This window comes from Mesoplodon mirus (assembly GCF_964341445.2).
Source record: "Mesoplodon mirus genome assembly, chromosome: 6".
Lineage (NCBI taxonomy): Eukaryota > Metazoa > Chordata > Mammalia > Artiodactyla > Ziphiidae > Mesoplodon > Mesoplodon mirus.
In genome coordinates, this window is record NC_138982.1 from 80,167,799 (window position 1) to 80,183,186 (window position 15,388).

Below are 15,388 nucleotides of genomic sequence, written 5' to 3' on the forward strand. Positions count from 1 at the left end.
GCTTATTTCACTTAGCATAATTTCCTTCTGGTTCATCCATGTAATAGAAAGATTTCCTTCTTTTCTAAGGCTAAACTAAATAGTATTCCATTGTATACAACGCATTTAAGAAACCCATTCACTGGGGCTTCCCTGGTGGTGCAGTGGTTGGGAGTCCACCTGCTGATGCAGGGGACACGGGTTCGTGCCCTAGTCCAGGAAGATCCCACATGCCGTGGAGCGGCTGGGCCCGTGAGCCATGGCTGCTGAGCCTGCACGTCCGGAGCCTGTGCTCCGCAACAGGAGATGCCACAGTGGTGAGGGGCCCGTGTACCGCAAGAAAAAAAAAAAAAGAAACCCATTCATTTTTTGATGGACATTTATGTTGCTTCCACTTCTTGGATACTGTGAATAAATGCTGCAATAAACATGGATGTGCAATTAACATGGAACACCTTTGACACCCTGTTTTCAATTCTTTTGAATACATGCTTAGAAGTGGGATTGCTGGATAATATGGTAATTCTAATTTTAATTTTTTGAGGAAACTCCATATCGTTTTCCATAGCAGCTACCTCAGTTTACATTTCAACCAACAGTGAACAAAGGTTTCAATTTCTCCACATCTTCACCAACACTTATTTTCCTGTTGGTGCTGCACAGTGCTATCTTAACAGTTGTAAAGTGATATCTCGTTGTGGATTTGACTTGCATTTCCCTGATGAGTAGTGATGCTGAACATCTTTTCATACACTTATAAGTCAATTGTGTATCTTTGGAGAAATACCTAATTCAAGTCCTTTGCCCATTTTAATTGAATTGTATGTTTTTGTTGTTGAGTTACAGGAGTTCTTTACATAGTTTGGATATTAACCCCTTATCAGATATATGGTTTGAAAATAACCTGACTCGGTAGGATGTCTTTTCACTCTGTTGATTGTTCCCTTTGTTTCACAGAAGTTTTTAAGTTGAGGTAGTCCCAATTGTCTATTTTTGCTTTTGTTGCCTGTATTTTTGGTGTCACAACTAAGAAATAATTGCCAAATCCAGTGTCATGAAATATTTCCCATTTTCTTTTGGGTGTTCTTTAGTTTCAGGTCTTAGATTTAGGGGGTTTTGTTTTCAGTTGATTTTGTGTATGGTATATAGTAAAGGTCCAATTTCATTCTTTCACATGTACAAATAATGTTTTACCAACATCATTTGTTGCAGAGGCTATCCTTTCCCCTTTGTATAGCCTTGGTATCTTTATTAAAGATTTGACCATATAGGTGATGGTTTATTTATAAGTTCTTTATTGTTTCAGTGGTCAATATCTCTGTCTTTATGTGAGTACCATACTGTTTTGATTACTTTGTAATATTTTTGATTAGCTTTGTATCATGTTTTGAAATCAGGAAGTGTAAGGACTCTAGCTTTATGTTGAATCAAGTTGTATGAGTGGGTATCCTTCCTTTGTTTCTGATCTTAGAGGGAAAACTTTTAGTTATTCACCATTGAGTATGATGTTAGCTATGTGCTTTTCACACATGACCTTTATGTTGTGGTAATTTCCTTCTATTACTAGATTGTTGAATGTCTTTTATCATTAAAGAGTGTTGAATTTTGTCAAATGCTTTTTCTGCTTCATCTGAGATGTTCATGTGGTTTTTGTCCTTCATTTTGTTGGTGTGGTATATCACACTGATTGATTTTCATGTTGAACCATCCTTGCATCCTGAGGATATATCCCACTTGGTTATGATGTATAATCATTTTAATGTGTAGTTGAATTTGTTTTGCTCGTATTTTGTTGAGGATTTTTGCAATATAGTCACTGGGGATATTGCTCTGTAGTTTTCTTTTCTGGTAGTATCTTTGTCTGATTTTGACATCATGTAATGCTGGTCTCATACAATGAGTTTGGAAGTGTTCCCTCTTCAATTTTTTGAGGAGTTTAAAAAGAACTACTGTTAATTCTTTAAATGTTAGGTAGAATTCTCCAGTTAAGCCCTCTACTTCTGGGCTTTTCTTTGTTGGGAGACTTTTTATTACTGATTCAATGTTCTTACTGATTATAGGTCTGTCAGATTTTTTAATTTCTTCGTTATTCAATCTTGGTCGGTTGTATGTTTCCAGAAATTTATCCATTTCTTCTAAGTTATCCATTTTGTTGGCATATAATTGTTCATAGTAGTCTCTTATGAACCTTTTTTATTTCTGTGGCATCAGCTGTAACGTCTCCTTTTTCATTTCTGATATTTGTTGAGTCTTTTCTTTTTTTCTTAGTCTAGCTAAGTTTGTCAATTTTGTTGATCTTTAAAAATCTCAGTTTTTAATATTTTCTGTTGTTTTTCTACCCTCTATTTTGTTTTTATTTCTGTTCTATCTTTATTTCCTTCCTTCTGCTAAATTTGGGTTTAGTTTTTTCTAATCCCTTGAGGTGTACAGTTAAATTGTTGATTTTAGATCTTTTTTTAATGTTGGCATTTACTACTATAAACTTCTTAGAGGTTTACTTGTAAACCTCTTAGTTGTGCTTTTGTTGCATCCCATAAGTTTGATATGTTGTCTTTATCATTTTTCTCAAGACATTTTCCAACTTCCTTGTGATTTCTTAACCCATTGGTTGTTCAAGAGGGTATTGCCTAATTTCCACATATTTTGCGGATTTTCCAGTCTTCCTTTCGCTATTCATTTCTAATTTCATTTCATTGTGGTTGTAAAAAAATACTTGTTATGATTTCAATCTTCTTAAAAATTTTAAGACTTGTTTTATGGCCTAACATGTGATCTATCCTGGAGAATGTTTCACGTGTACTTGAGGAGAATGTATATTCTGCTGTTGTTGGGTAGAGTGTGCTATACATGGCTATGAGGTCCAATTGTTCTATACTGTTTTTCAAGTCTTCTGTTCCTTATTGAACTTCTGTCTGGGTGCTCTATTCATTGTTGAAAGTGGGGTATTGAAAACTCCTACTATTTTTGCACTATTTCCTATTTCTCCCTTCAATTCTGTCAGTGTTTGCTTCATATATTTGGGCGTTATGTTGTTAGGTGAATATACATTTATAATTTTTATTTCTTTCTGGTGAATTGACTATTTTATCATCGTATATTATCCTTCTTTGTCTTCATGACAGTTTTTGGCTTAAAGTCTATTTTGTCTGATAAAAGTATGCTCACCCCTGATGTCTTTTTTTGTTAGCATTTGCATGCAATATCTTTACCCATCCTTTCATTTCAGGCTATGTACACCCTTATATCTAAAGTGAGTCTCCTGTAGACAGCATATAGTTGGATCTTGTTTCTTTTTCCATTCTTCCACTCTGTGTCTTTTGATTTGGGAGTTTAATTCATTTATCTTTAAAGAAATGATAGTATAGGACTTACCACTGCCATTTAAAAGTTGTTTTATGCTTATATTGTATTTATTTTGCCCCTTGTTTCCTTTCTTGCTGCCCTCCTTTAGTTTCATTGATTTTTTATAGTGACATGCTTTGATTTGTTTCTCACTTTCTTTTGTTCATATTCTATAGGTATTTTCTTTGCAGTTACCTTGTGTATTACATAAAACATCTTATAGTTATACTGATCTATTTTAAAGTGACAACTTAACTTCAATTGCATACAAAAACCCTACTCCTTAAGTGGGCTACACTGCCCTGCCCATTCCAATACCATGTAGAGCAGACACCGATGTCTTCCCAAAGGCAAAGGGACTAAAGACTAAAGACTGGAAGCAACTCTCACCGAGGTACCCAACAGCTTAAACCTGGGCTTAAACCTGGTCTAAACTTAGAATCACCTGGAGTTAAAACAACATGGATGCTCCCACCCAGATCAATAGACAGACTCTGTGGGGAGGGCACAGGTGATGTAATTTCTAAATACTCATCATGTAATACTAACGGGAAACTGCATGGGAACCACGTAGCAAACATTTCTTCTGATTCTTTAAAGTGCATACAAATTTGGAGGGAATCAGGACCTAAGTTATGAAGTTATGATTCTCCTGTGGGGCTCATGAAATGGCACCTTTAACAAGTTTTCTTATTGGTGCAGATATTACTCCTTCAGGCCCGTATTCAGTAGCACTGAGCTAGAGATATCAGGCATAGCACATCTGAGACCACTGAGTAGTTTGAAGACTTCAGGTAAGAACTTCCAGAAGTGCAGTTTCCCTGGGCCTGTTTCCTAGTGGCTGAGCTCCTCCTGGCATAGGTGTGGCCTTGTTGTTGCCTAGGGTAGATGCTGCTGGATTAGTGGAAATCACATGGTGGATTTAGGGTTGTGTGAGGGGTCGCCCTTAGAAATCTACCCCAAAATACCCTTAGTCCTCAGGGCCTTTAGCCCCGCTCCTCTCAGGGCCCACTTGACCCACAGGAATCCCCGGGGGCAAGGTATGACCACCTGTCCTCAGGTGAGCTGAGACTCCATACCCCAAAAGATCCAGAGCATGAAGTTGTTTACATCACAGATCTGTTTGAAAATAAACCAAAGGTTTCAGTGGAGGGTGGATTAACATTTTGTGTTGGGAATGGACAGAACCCTTTGAAAATGATGCCATGAATGCATATTTGAGAATTAACAAAGGAAGATGTGATCTATGTTAAGTAATACAGCACATTATAACTGAAAAACCCTACTCCTTTCTCTCTCCCCTCACTTTATGTTAATGATGCTGTAAATTATCAATACATCTCTTCATATTTTGTACCCATTAACATAGTTTTATAGTTATAGTTCTTTAAAATGTTTTTATCTTTTAAATTCTACACCTGAATTTAAAGTGATTCATGCACCACCACTACAGTGTTACAGGATTCTGTTTTTGTCTGTGTATTTACTTTTACCAGAGAGCTTTATATTTTCATATGCTTTCATTTTGTTGTCTAGTGTTCATTCATTTCAACTCAAAGGACTCCCTTTAGCAATTCTTGTGAGGCAGGTATAGTGGTAATAAATGGTTTCTTTTTTTTTTTTTTTTTTTTTGCGGTACACGGGCCTCTCACTGTTGTGGCCTCTACCGTTGTGGAGCACAGGCTCCGGACACGCAGGCTCAGCAGCCATGGCTCACAGGCCCAGCCACTCCACAGCATGTGGGATCTTCCTGGACCGGGGCACGAACCCACATCCCCTGCATCGGCAGGCAGACTCTCAACCACTGCGCCACCAGGGAAGCCCTGGTTTCAGTTTTTGTTTATCTTGGAAGGTCTTTATTTCTCCTTTATTTTTGAAGTACAGTTTTCCAGATATAGTGTCCCATGGCTGGCTTTTCTTTTTTCTTTATTCACTTTAAATATATCATCCTTCTCCCTTCTATCCTGTAATACTTCTGCTGAGAAATACAATGATAATCTCATGACAGTTTTCATACAGATAATGAGTAGCTTTTCTGTTGCTGCTTTTAAGATTGTTTCTTTGTCTTGGACAATTCGATTATAACATGTCTCAGTGTGGGCCTCTTTGGGTTCACCCTCATTAGAATATTCTGATACATATCCAATGAAAACGGAAGTCCATTTACCTCCTCAGATTTGAGGAGTTTTCAGCCAAGATTTCTTCAAATAAGTTCTCTGTCCCATTCTCTCTCTAGTCTTCCATAATGCTATACTGGTATGTTTGATGGTATCCCATAAGTCCTTTAGGCATTTGTCACTTTTCTTCATTCTTTTTCCTTTTGTTCCTCTGACTCAGTGATTTCTTATTACCTATCTTCAAGTTTGCTGGTTCTTTCTTCTGATTAAATCTGCTGTTATTCCCTTCTAGTAAAATCTTCAATTCAGTTATTGTATTCTTCTCTTTAAGAGTTTCTTTCTGGTTCTTTTTAACAGTTTCTATCTCTTTGTTGATATTTTCATTTCATTCATGCATCATTTTCCTGATTTCATTTAGTTGACTACCTGTGTTCTCTTGTCATGCATTGAGCTTCTTTAAGACAGCTATTTTCTTTTTCTTTTCTTTTTTTTTTTTGCGGTATGCGGGCCTCTCACTGTTGTGGCCTCTCCCGTTGCGGAGCACAGGCTCCGGACGCGCAGGCTCAGCGGCCATGGCTCACGGGCCCAGCCGCTCCGTGGCATGTGGGATCTTCCCGGACCGGGGCACGAACCCGTGTCCCCTGCATCGGCAGGTGGACTCTCAACCACTGCACAACCAGGGAAGCCCGAGACAGTTATTTTCAATTGCTTGTCAGGTAATTCACAGATATCAAATTCTTTAGGGTCAGTTTCTAGATAATTATCTTGTTCCTTTGATTGGATTGTGTTTGCCTGTTTCTTCCTGCACCTTGTTATTTTTTACTGTCAATTAGCATTTGGAAAACAGCCACCTGTTATGGATGGCTTTATACAGGAGAAGACCTTCTCCAAGCTCAAGATCCTTGGGGTCTCTCAAACCTTCAATGGGGATGCATCTTCTCTGGGACTGTATGTGTAATTTCCCAATTAGAGAGGTTTGCTGTTTTCTTTTTCAGGAGCTTGCATCTCTTGCTCCTTCTATTATCTGTCTTAGTTCTGCAAGTTTCTTGGCACTTCAATAAGCCACTGAGCTCTCTTTTGTTCTCTGCAGCCCCCAGGCATCCAGGTTCCATCAGTACTCTGACTCAGGGGAGATAAAAACTCTTTGGAAGTCCCCTGAAAAGTGGAACACTGGATGTACAGTCTACTCCACTACTTCCCTCTCATGAGGGAAGATTCCTCCTGAACATGAGTTGTGCCAATTTGGGGAAGAAGCTGATATAGTTTAAATAAAATGGCTGTTTTTACCAGTTTCAGTGTGGCTACTCTTGGCTTTGAGCTCCCCTGGGGTACTATGATTTCCTAATTGGTTTCTAGAGTTTTCATAAAGGTTTTTGGACCATATATTGTTGTATCAGTGTGTCTGTGGGAGAACGAGGTCTGGGGCTACTTATTTTGACAACTTGCTGATGTCACTCTCCATTGATCCATTGATTCTTTTTTTTTTTTTTTTTTTTTTTTTTTTGCGGTACGCTGGCCTCTCACTGTCATGGCCTCTCCCATTGCGGAGCACAGGCTCTGGACGCGCAGGCTCAGTGGCCATGGCTCACGGGCCCAGCTGCTCTGTGACATGTGGGATCCTCCCAGACCGGGGCATGAACCCTTGTCCCCTGCATCGGCAGGCAGACTCTCAACCACTGCGCCACCAGGAAAGCCCTCCATTGATTCTTTTATAAAGTATTTTTCTGTCCTTTTTCTCTAAACCTGATTATACTGTGGTATTTGAAGTGAGTGTATTGTTAATGGCATAGCGTTGGTTTCTGTTTTTTAATCCACTCTGCTAATCAATGCATTTGAATTGATGTATTTAGACCACTTACATTTATGCCTTAACACTTCCATGATTAATTAAGTCCATCTTTTTTTTATTTCTTTTCTGTTTTTCCCCTCTTTTATTGTCACTTTTTTCCCCCTGCTTCCCTATAGGTTAATTGAATTACTTTAATACATCCATTTTTATGTGTCAATAATGTTTTTCAGTGTATCTCTTAGCCCAGATCTTTTTACAGTATTGCTTTAGGTACGGCATTGTAATATTCATTTAACTTGTTACAGTCTACTGGTGTTATCATACTACCATTTTAAGGGAAGTATAAAAACCTTACCTTCCTTTATACCTGTTTACCCTCACCCATTTATAATTACCTTAAATATTTCCTCTATACATATGTAGAACCACATCAAACAATGTAACCATAATGTTTTCTTCAACCATCAAATATAATTTTAACAACTCAAGAGAAAGAAAGCCTATTGTATTAACCCATATTTTTGCTTACTGTGTTCTTCCTTCCTTCCTCATATTCCAAGGTTCCTTCTTTTATCATTTTCTTTCTGTTTAGAGAATTTCCTTTAGCCATTCTTTCAGAGTAGGTCTGAGGTTGACATAGTCTTAGTCTCCCTCTTCTTAGAATGTATTAATTTCTAATTAATTCCTGGAAGATATTTTTGCTGGGTATATTATTCTAGGTTGCCAGTTCTTTTCTTTCAGCACTTGAGAAAGATACAGGTTTCCTCTGGCCTCCATGGTTTCTAATGGAAATATGCCGTCATTCAAATTGGTTTTGCCCTGTTGGTGAGGTGTGATTTCTCTTTTGCTGTTTTCATATTTTTTTCCTTGGTGTTTAGTATTCAAAAGTTTGACTATGATGTGTCTTATTGTGAATTTCTTGTAGTTCGCTCACCTTCTGCAATCTCTAGGTTCATGTCTTTTGCCAAATTTGGGAAGTTTTCAACCATTATTTCCTTATGAACTTTTTAAGCTCTGTTCTTTCCTCCTTCCTCACTGGACTTCCATTGACAAAAAAGGGGAGGGTATATGGCTCCTCATTACTGCTGGGCAGTGCTGGGAATTCTCTCCCCACATGATCTCTGTCACCACAGGTAATGAGTTTCACTACCATTCAGTAGGGTTAAAATTCCCAGCACCCTACTCAGCCTTAGCTCAGTGTCAGAAACTGACACCCCCTTCATGGGCAAGTTGAGGCACCTTATTATAGCCTGATGAGGGTGAAAGTCCATGCTCTCCACTCAACCTCTGATGAAGTGGGTAGGGGTGGGGCCATAGTTTTTTTCTGTGTTGGTTTGCTATAATAGAAAGATTATTTTCTAAAAGTTTACTGTCTTTATAGGCTGCCCCTTTCCTCACCTTTTGGCTAGAGAGAGCTAGCTTTTGTTGGGCTTTTTAGGTTTGTGCCTGAAGCTCCAGGTTGCCAGCTTCTTCAGCTCCAATTCTGGGATATATGAGGCAAGAGAAAAGCCAGGAAACTCACTTCCATGTCATTCCTTGAGTCTTCGGAGACCTATCCAGTCTGACTTCTCTCCATCTTTTCCAGTCATATTATAATAATATCCAGGGGTTTTAATTGTACTTAGTGGGAACAATAGGGAAAAGTACATATATTCCATACCCCATAAGCAGAACTCCTTATCATCTTTTAAGTCTTATCTTTATCTGTTGTTATGTTTCCATTTTCATTCCTAATATTAGAGCATGAAGTGGGTTGCTATAGGAAGTAACAACATTTCTGGTGCTATAAGTTTTGAAGTATACTTTAAATAGCCACTTGATGGAGATACAGAGCACTGATTCCTGGATTTAGATGGAATCAAGAGATATTGGTAAGGGCCTGTCTAAGGCTAATAATCTATGATTTCTACAGAAATTCTTCCTTGACTAATCTCTCATGATTTTTCTATCTTTGACTTTCTTCTGGTCTTATAATCTTCACTTATTTATTTTTGTTATATGTCTATGTTTTCAATGATTTGATTTTATCTTCTATAAAGGTTATAATCTTTGGATAGAAGCTGTGTCTTATATTTTAATTTAAACTGTCAGCATTCCTAGAGCACAATTATGGGAAAGTGTGAAAATTCAATGAAATCTTTTTGATGATAAATTGATAAACTAATAAATCACATCGCACTTACCCAGTAATAATAATTTCTGGATATGTCTGTGTGCCAAGGTTCCAAGCTCCTCCACTGATTGGCCACTCCTAAACAGATTACGTGGGAAGAATTTATAAGTTTTATTTTTTAAATTTAAATAACTTAGAAATTTAAAATAAAAATATTTTAAAATAACAGTAAAAGTTTCACCTAAAAATAAATAGCTGTTAAGTAATGAAGAATGAAATGTGTACCTATTTTTTAACTCTTTCATTGAACAATTCCAAATGCAAAATTTCATATCCTTTAAAAATATAGATTTTAACAAATATTACCATTCATATTAAAAATGCAAAAAAGTATCTTTAATCATACAAATATGGTGTTGCTACATTTTCCATGAAGTCTATGTACCTCCAAACTGTGGTGGTGCCATTTAACACAAAATACTATGTAAATTGTGCCCCCTAGAGTTGTCCATCTCAACAGTCCTGTTCAAATAACAGAAATCATAATAGGGGGGTCTATTATAATTGTAAGTATTTGAATTCTGTAGTTAAATATAACAAAATGGAATTCTACAAAGTTATTTAATGCAAGTCTTTGACAATTATGTCTTATTAACCATTGACTGCTAAGAAATAACTAGAAAGAGTTGACTCTTGAATTTCTTAAAATGTAATCCTTCCCCTAAAATAATCAAAAGTAACATCTTATGATTCAAGCATATGTTAGTTTAAACATATACTTAGTATATAAATATATATGATAGGTAAGTATATCTTAGTATATAATTGTATACTTTTTATATAAGAAATTTATATTCTCGTAGACTTAAAGCTATGTAGCATTTAGGAAATTTGAAATTTTCAGAAATTATGTCTATTATAGGTGCCAGCTTATGACTTGAAAAGAATTTAGTTCAAGTCTTCTTCTATGGAAAGTCAGAAAATAACAGAAAAAAGTATGATCATATGATATGGATATGAATACAAGAAAATTTATTTCTAATTGTTGCTTTTACCTTATTACTGTATCCTTGTTTTTTATGCTTGACTCCTATAGAGTAGAGCACTAGAATCAAATCTGGTGGGCAGTCAGCAAAGTATGCTGTGCACGTAACTGGTGATTCATGAATGTCCATGGGATATGGATTTTCAAAGATTGGAAAGCTAATAGATAAAGATAATATATTAGTGTCATTTTGTACTGATATAAAAATGAAATAACTTTTATAAAACAAACCCTAAAATCTTCTAAATATTGATTATATTGAATATATTTCACGTAATTGTTTTTTAAGCATCACAAAACAATGATCACCTGAATAAGAATTCTCTTTTAAAAATATATATCTATAAAATATAATATGAATACTGGTAGAATTTTACTTGAAAAAACTCATTTTCTTTCCAGTAATTTCAAAATTGCACAGTGATATTGCTTTCTAAAATGGATAGACTAAATTATGTTAAATTGAAAATATGCAGCAAGTTGACTTATCAGTTTATTAAAACGTATCAACTAAGTACTTTATCTACATACAATTTTATCTATATATTTATAGAATACAAGTATTAAAATATCTTAGAAAATTTTACATGCTTTCCAAGGGACGTAATACGTAGGCAAGTATTTTGGTTTTGTATTTTTATAGGGAGTAACTGAAAGTTGTGTGTGCAATGTAGGTATGTGTGTGATTACACATGTTTAAGATTGTTTCCTATGTAAACTAGAAAACAGTGGGAATGAAGACCTATGGGTGTAGTAAATTTCATATCCTCAAGCCATATATCATTTTAAAAAGGGGTATCAGTAAGAACCAAATTAAGAATTCTTAGAACCACAATATATTGTACACTTCTCATGTACCAGATGTACCAGGTACTGTAGTAGATGGAATTGAGTATGATTCTATGCTGCATCTGTTCTCAGTCTGTGTGATCATGTTACTTCTGATACAGCGTGCTTTTGGGGGGTGGGGAGGACTATTAAAAATAATTTTCCCCATATTATAGGAACTTAATCAGAAACTTAGTTCAAACACCAGAAAGAGTATGGTGTGTGTGTGTGTGTGTGTCTATGTGTGTGTTGACAGGGGTTCTTTTCCCTCCAATCTTAATGGTTTCCCAGATAAGAACAGTAGTATATGCAAAATCACATGGAAAGGAGAAAGTTGTGTTTAATAAATGGCAAGTAGTTTAAACTGAATGGATCAGAGGTTCCCTGTTTCAGAGCAGAAATTATCAATATTTCTGATATTGAAGAATTAGAAGTAAAATAAGTGGATCACCTTAAAGATCAGATCTACAACTTGGGATTTGATAATAGCAAGAGGTCACAATGACAGACTCCTGAGAAGGTGAACAATATCATGAAAATGTTTGGGGAAAATAAATTATATTGGTAAAGAGTAGAAAAATGACATTTAAGAAAGAAATAACTAAAAATGTATTACAAAAATTTACATGTGAAAGTGTGAACTGGTTGTTGTAGAAATGTAAACAAAGATGTAAATCCAAGAAACCAAGAAGAGGAAAATTTTTTAAGCCCTAATGCTTGCTTTCATGTAGAGGATTAACTGGAAAAGAAGGAAGGAAGGAATAAATTAATTTGAAAAAAGAGCACAAAGCTGCAATTTAATTGTTAACATTAAACATGGCTAAAAGTAACTATTTGGAGGGAAAGAGAACATGTTCAGTTTTTCCACATTAAACTTCTTGTAATAGACAACAAAATAGGAATGTCACATAGATTTTTTTTTTTTTTTTTTTTTTTGCGGTATGCGGGCCTCTCACTGTTGTGGCCTCTCCTGTTGCGGAGCACAGGCCCTGGATGTGCATGGGCCCAGCCGCTCCGCGGCATGTGGGATCTTCCCAGACTGGGGCACGAGCCCATGTCCCGTGCATCGGCAGGCGGACTCTCAACCACTGCGCCACCAGGGAAGCCCCTGTCACACAGATTTTAAAACATGGTGCTGAAGATGGCAAAATATTAGATAAAAACGTGCAAACAAAATGTCAATCCACATACTTATATAAGGTAATGAAAAGCATAAGAATTAATGCATACAAATAGTAACTTTTATGTTATATGTATTTTACCACAATAAAAAAGTTTTAAAAAGAATAAATATATATGCTAAAGAATGTGAGTATTAAAGACAAACTATAGTGGGCCTTGGAGGATGTTAGACAATTAGACAAGGTATGAGGAACCAACAAATATGGCACAGAAGGAAGAGGTGACTACCAGTGAGATTAGAAAAGTGTATTTTAATAAAACCTATATTAGAACTTAGAGATAGAGGCATAAATCCACACTCATACACAATATTTAATCAGGTTTTATGTTGATAAATAGAGCAGCTAGGCAGAATTCAGTTATGGTGATATTATGGACCAACCCTATTCCCTTTCAAAATATTGAAATACTATGTGATGCAAATTACCACAAAGAAAAACTTTGGCTCTTACATTCACAAACTACACTGAGAGTAAAACTCAGACTGTACTTCATCTAACAAAAATTTATTAAGAACCTACTTCATGTGGAGACAAAGCCCACCCTTCATGAGGCCTACAGTCTAGTAGGGAGACAATCTTTAAAACAATAACAAATGGAAAATTTCATCTGTGTCAAAGCTATGAAGGACAGGAACATGGATCTAAGACAGCCCTTAATAGGATATTTGACCAAATTATACAGATAATGGAAGATTTTCTTTAAATGAGAAAACGATATCTGAGTTGAGATTCTTATAGATGTTAGTAAGGAGAAAAAGGAATGGAAGATTATTCCATGCAGAGGAGAGAGAATGTACAAAAGCTCTTCAAATATAACAGGCTAAAAAATGATCAGTGAGTCTAGAGCAAAGAATGAGGGAAAATGAGCTTCATGCCTATCATCATTGATAATGAAAATATGTAGCAGGAAGACAGTGTTCATCAGTTTCAAGTCTCCTTTTACTGTCCATGTAAAGTAGTGGAGAGCACCATGCTAACAGCAATATTTTATATTTGTTTCTACTTCCCACAACATAATGAAAAAGAAAAGAAAGTAAAAGAAGGCATCTATCATCTCTTGCCTCGAGATCCTGATTTTCTGTATTGTCTGCCACAGTAGTTCAACAATACTTTTATCATGTGCCATTTTCCTTTAGTCAATAGAGCAGATGGACAAATAGTACATTATGTAATTTTTGTAACAATTGTTTTTTGCTTAGGGAAATAGCAGAAATGTGATCCATTTTATGTGTTTGGAGTCCCCAAAGGCACCTTTTTAAACATTAGGTGTTGCCTTTAAAATATCTTACAATATTCTCAGTGTCCCCTAAACTCTCCTGGTTTACTTTTCATTACTGAACCAAATTACATTTTTGTAATTCTAGCAAAACAATATTCCACATAAAGAATATTTACCATCTAAAGAATTCTAATGTCAATTATCTATAATGTCCTCCTATATTTTAATTGCAATAAATAGAGTTTAAAATAGTGTTAATCGTACACGGACAACTTACTTGCTTTGTGTCAGATCAACTACAATGAGATCTTTCTCCAGAAGTACAGCAACGGCATAGGGTTCTTGAAATTCTACAAGTAGAAAAAAAAAATGGAAAAGTTTTCATATTTAACATTTTACAAAATCACCAAACTTGTATTTCCTTTATCTCCTGTATAAATGTTATTTAAATGTTTTGAGAAGACCAAAATATGAGCCAAAATACGAAGTAACAAAGAGCGCTTTTTAAAAATATATGTTGTCCACTGTAAAGCAATTATACTCCAATAAAGGTGTTTAAAAAAAAAGAGAAAAAGAAAAACGTGGGACTCAAAATATATATATATGTATGACGTGTTTCTCAAACAATGTTTAAGACCATTATAGGGAACGAGGAAAAAATGAGAAGTTGCATAGCATAGAGTTAAATATACCTCAATAATCATGATAGTAGTAGATTATTTGAAGAGAGTGAGTCTGTCACCTCCATCTCACATTTATCTTAGTCTCCCATAACCTTCCATTTCAGATCTGATTTCATGCCTACAGGAGATATACTAAGGAAATAGTTCTGCTTCTCTCAGTTGTGATACATATTCACCTCCCTATGAGAGCAACACTCCTTATACTAAAAAAATTACTTTCAATTCAATGTGATTTAACAGGTACTTAAAGACTTCCTACTATGTGCCCAAGAGTATATATCTCAAAAAATCAGAGTCTGAGGATAGCCTAGGATTTTCAAGTTCTTAAAATTCAACCCTTTCTTTCTCCCCTTTTCCATCCTCCCTTCCTTCCTTCAATATATTCCAGAAACTGTCCTAAGAACAAAGGATATATGGGGAATAAGAATGACAAGGTCTTTGTTCTAATAAAGTTTACAATCTAGGGATACATACAAACAGTGAACAAGTAAACAAATAAGATTAATTCAGAAAGTAAAGTGAACTATGAAAAAAATAACAAGGGTAATAGTATAAGAAATGACTTCTGGTTGGTGAGGGAGCACTAATTTAGTTATAGTGGTTAAGGAAGACATTGCTTTCCATCTGTAATAAAGGACTAATAAAGGAAAGCCACAGTTACAGTGTTAGCTCAATTTAAGGAAAAAAGTATTTACAAAAACATTTTACATACATGGCATTTGATTCTCTGTAGCTAGAGCATGTATCATCATTTTTTTCATTTCACAGAGAAAACTGGAGTCCAAAGAGGTTATGAGATTGGCACAAGGTTACAAAACTAGTAAGTTATAGACCTGAAACTTTAATGCATGCTGTTTTCATTATACCAGCAGTTTCTACTGGCTAGTTTAAGAGGTATTTAATCCTAAACTCAACAATCACTTGGCAGGAATTTTGTATTCAAGAATATTCAAGTCTTGAATGGTAAACTAAAATAGATGGCCTTCACAGTCCTTCCAGTCCTGAGAAGCTACAGAACATATTCATATTTATTTTTTAAGTCACAAGCTATGAGAGAAAAACTAGAATCAAAAAAACAAAAACTGAGGA

General features: G+C 35.6%; 1 protein-coding gene across 6 annotated transcripts in view; it reads right to left on the bottom strand.

Moving 5' to 3' along the window:
* The window catches only part of STXBP5L (syntaxin binding protein 5L), a 416,226-nt gene that overhangs the window by 171,031 nt on the left and 229,807 nt on the right, over nt 1-15,388 (bottom strand). For all 6 annotated transcript variants that reach the window (XM_082624250.1, XM_082624249.1, XM_082624248.1 and 3 more), the window contains exons 12-14: nt 13,894-13,966; nt 10,396-10,543; nt 9,411-9,478 (exon numbers count right to left, since the gene is read on the bottom strand). In XM_082624250.1, coding sequence (XP_082480376.1) covers nt 9,411-9,478; nt 10,396-10,543; nt 13,894-13,966 — 289 coding nt within the window. The remainder of the gene's footprint in view (nt 1-9,410; nt 9,479-10,395; nt 10,544-13,893; nt 13,967-15,388) is intronic.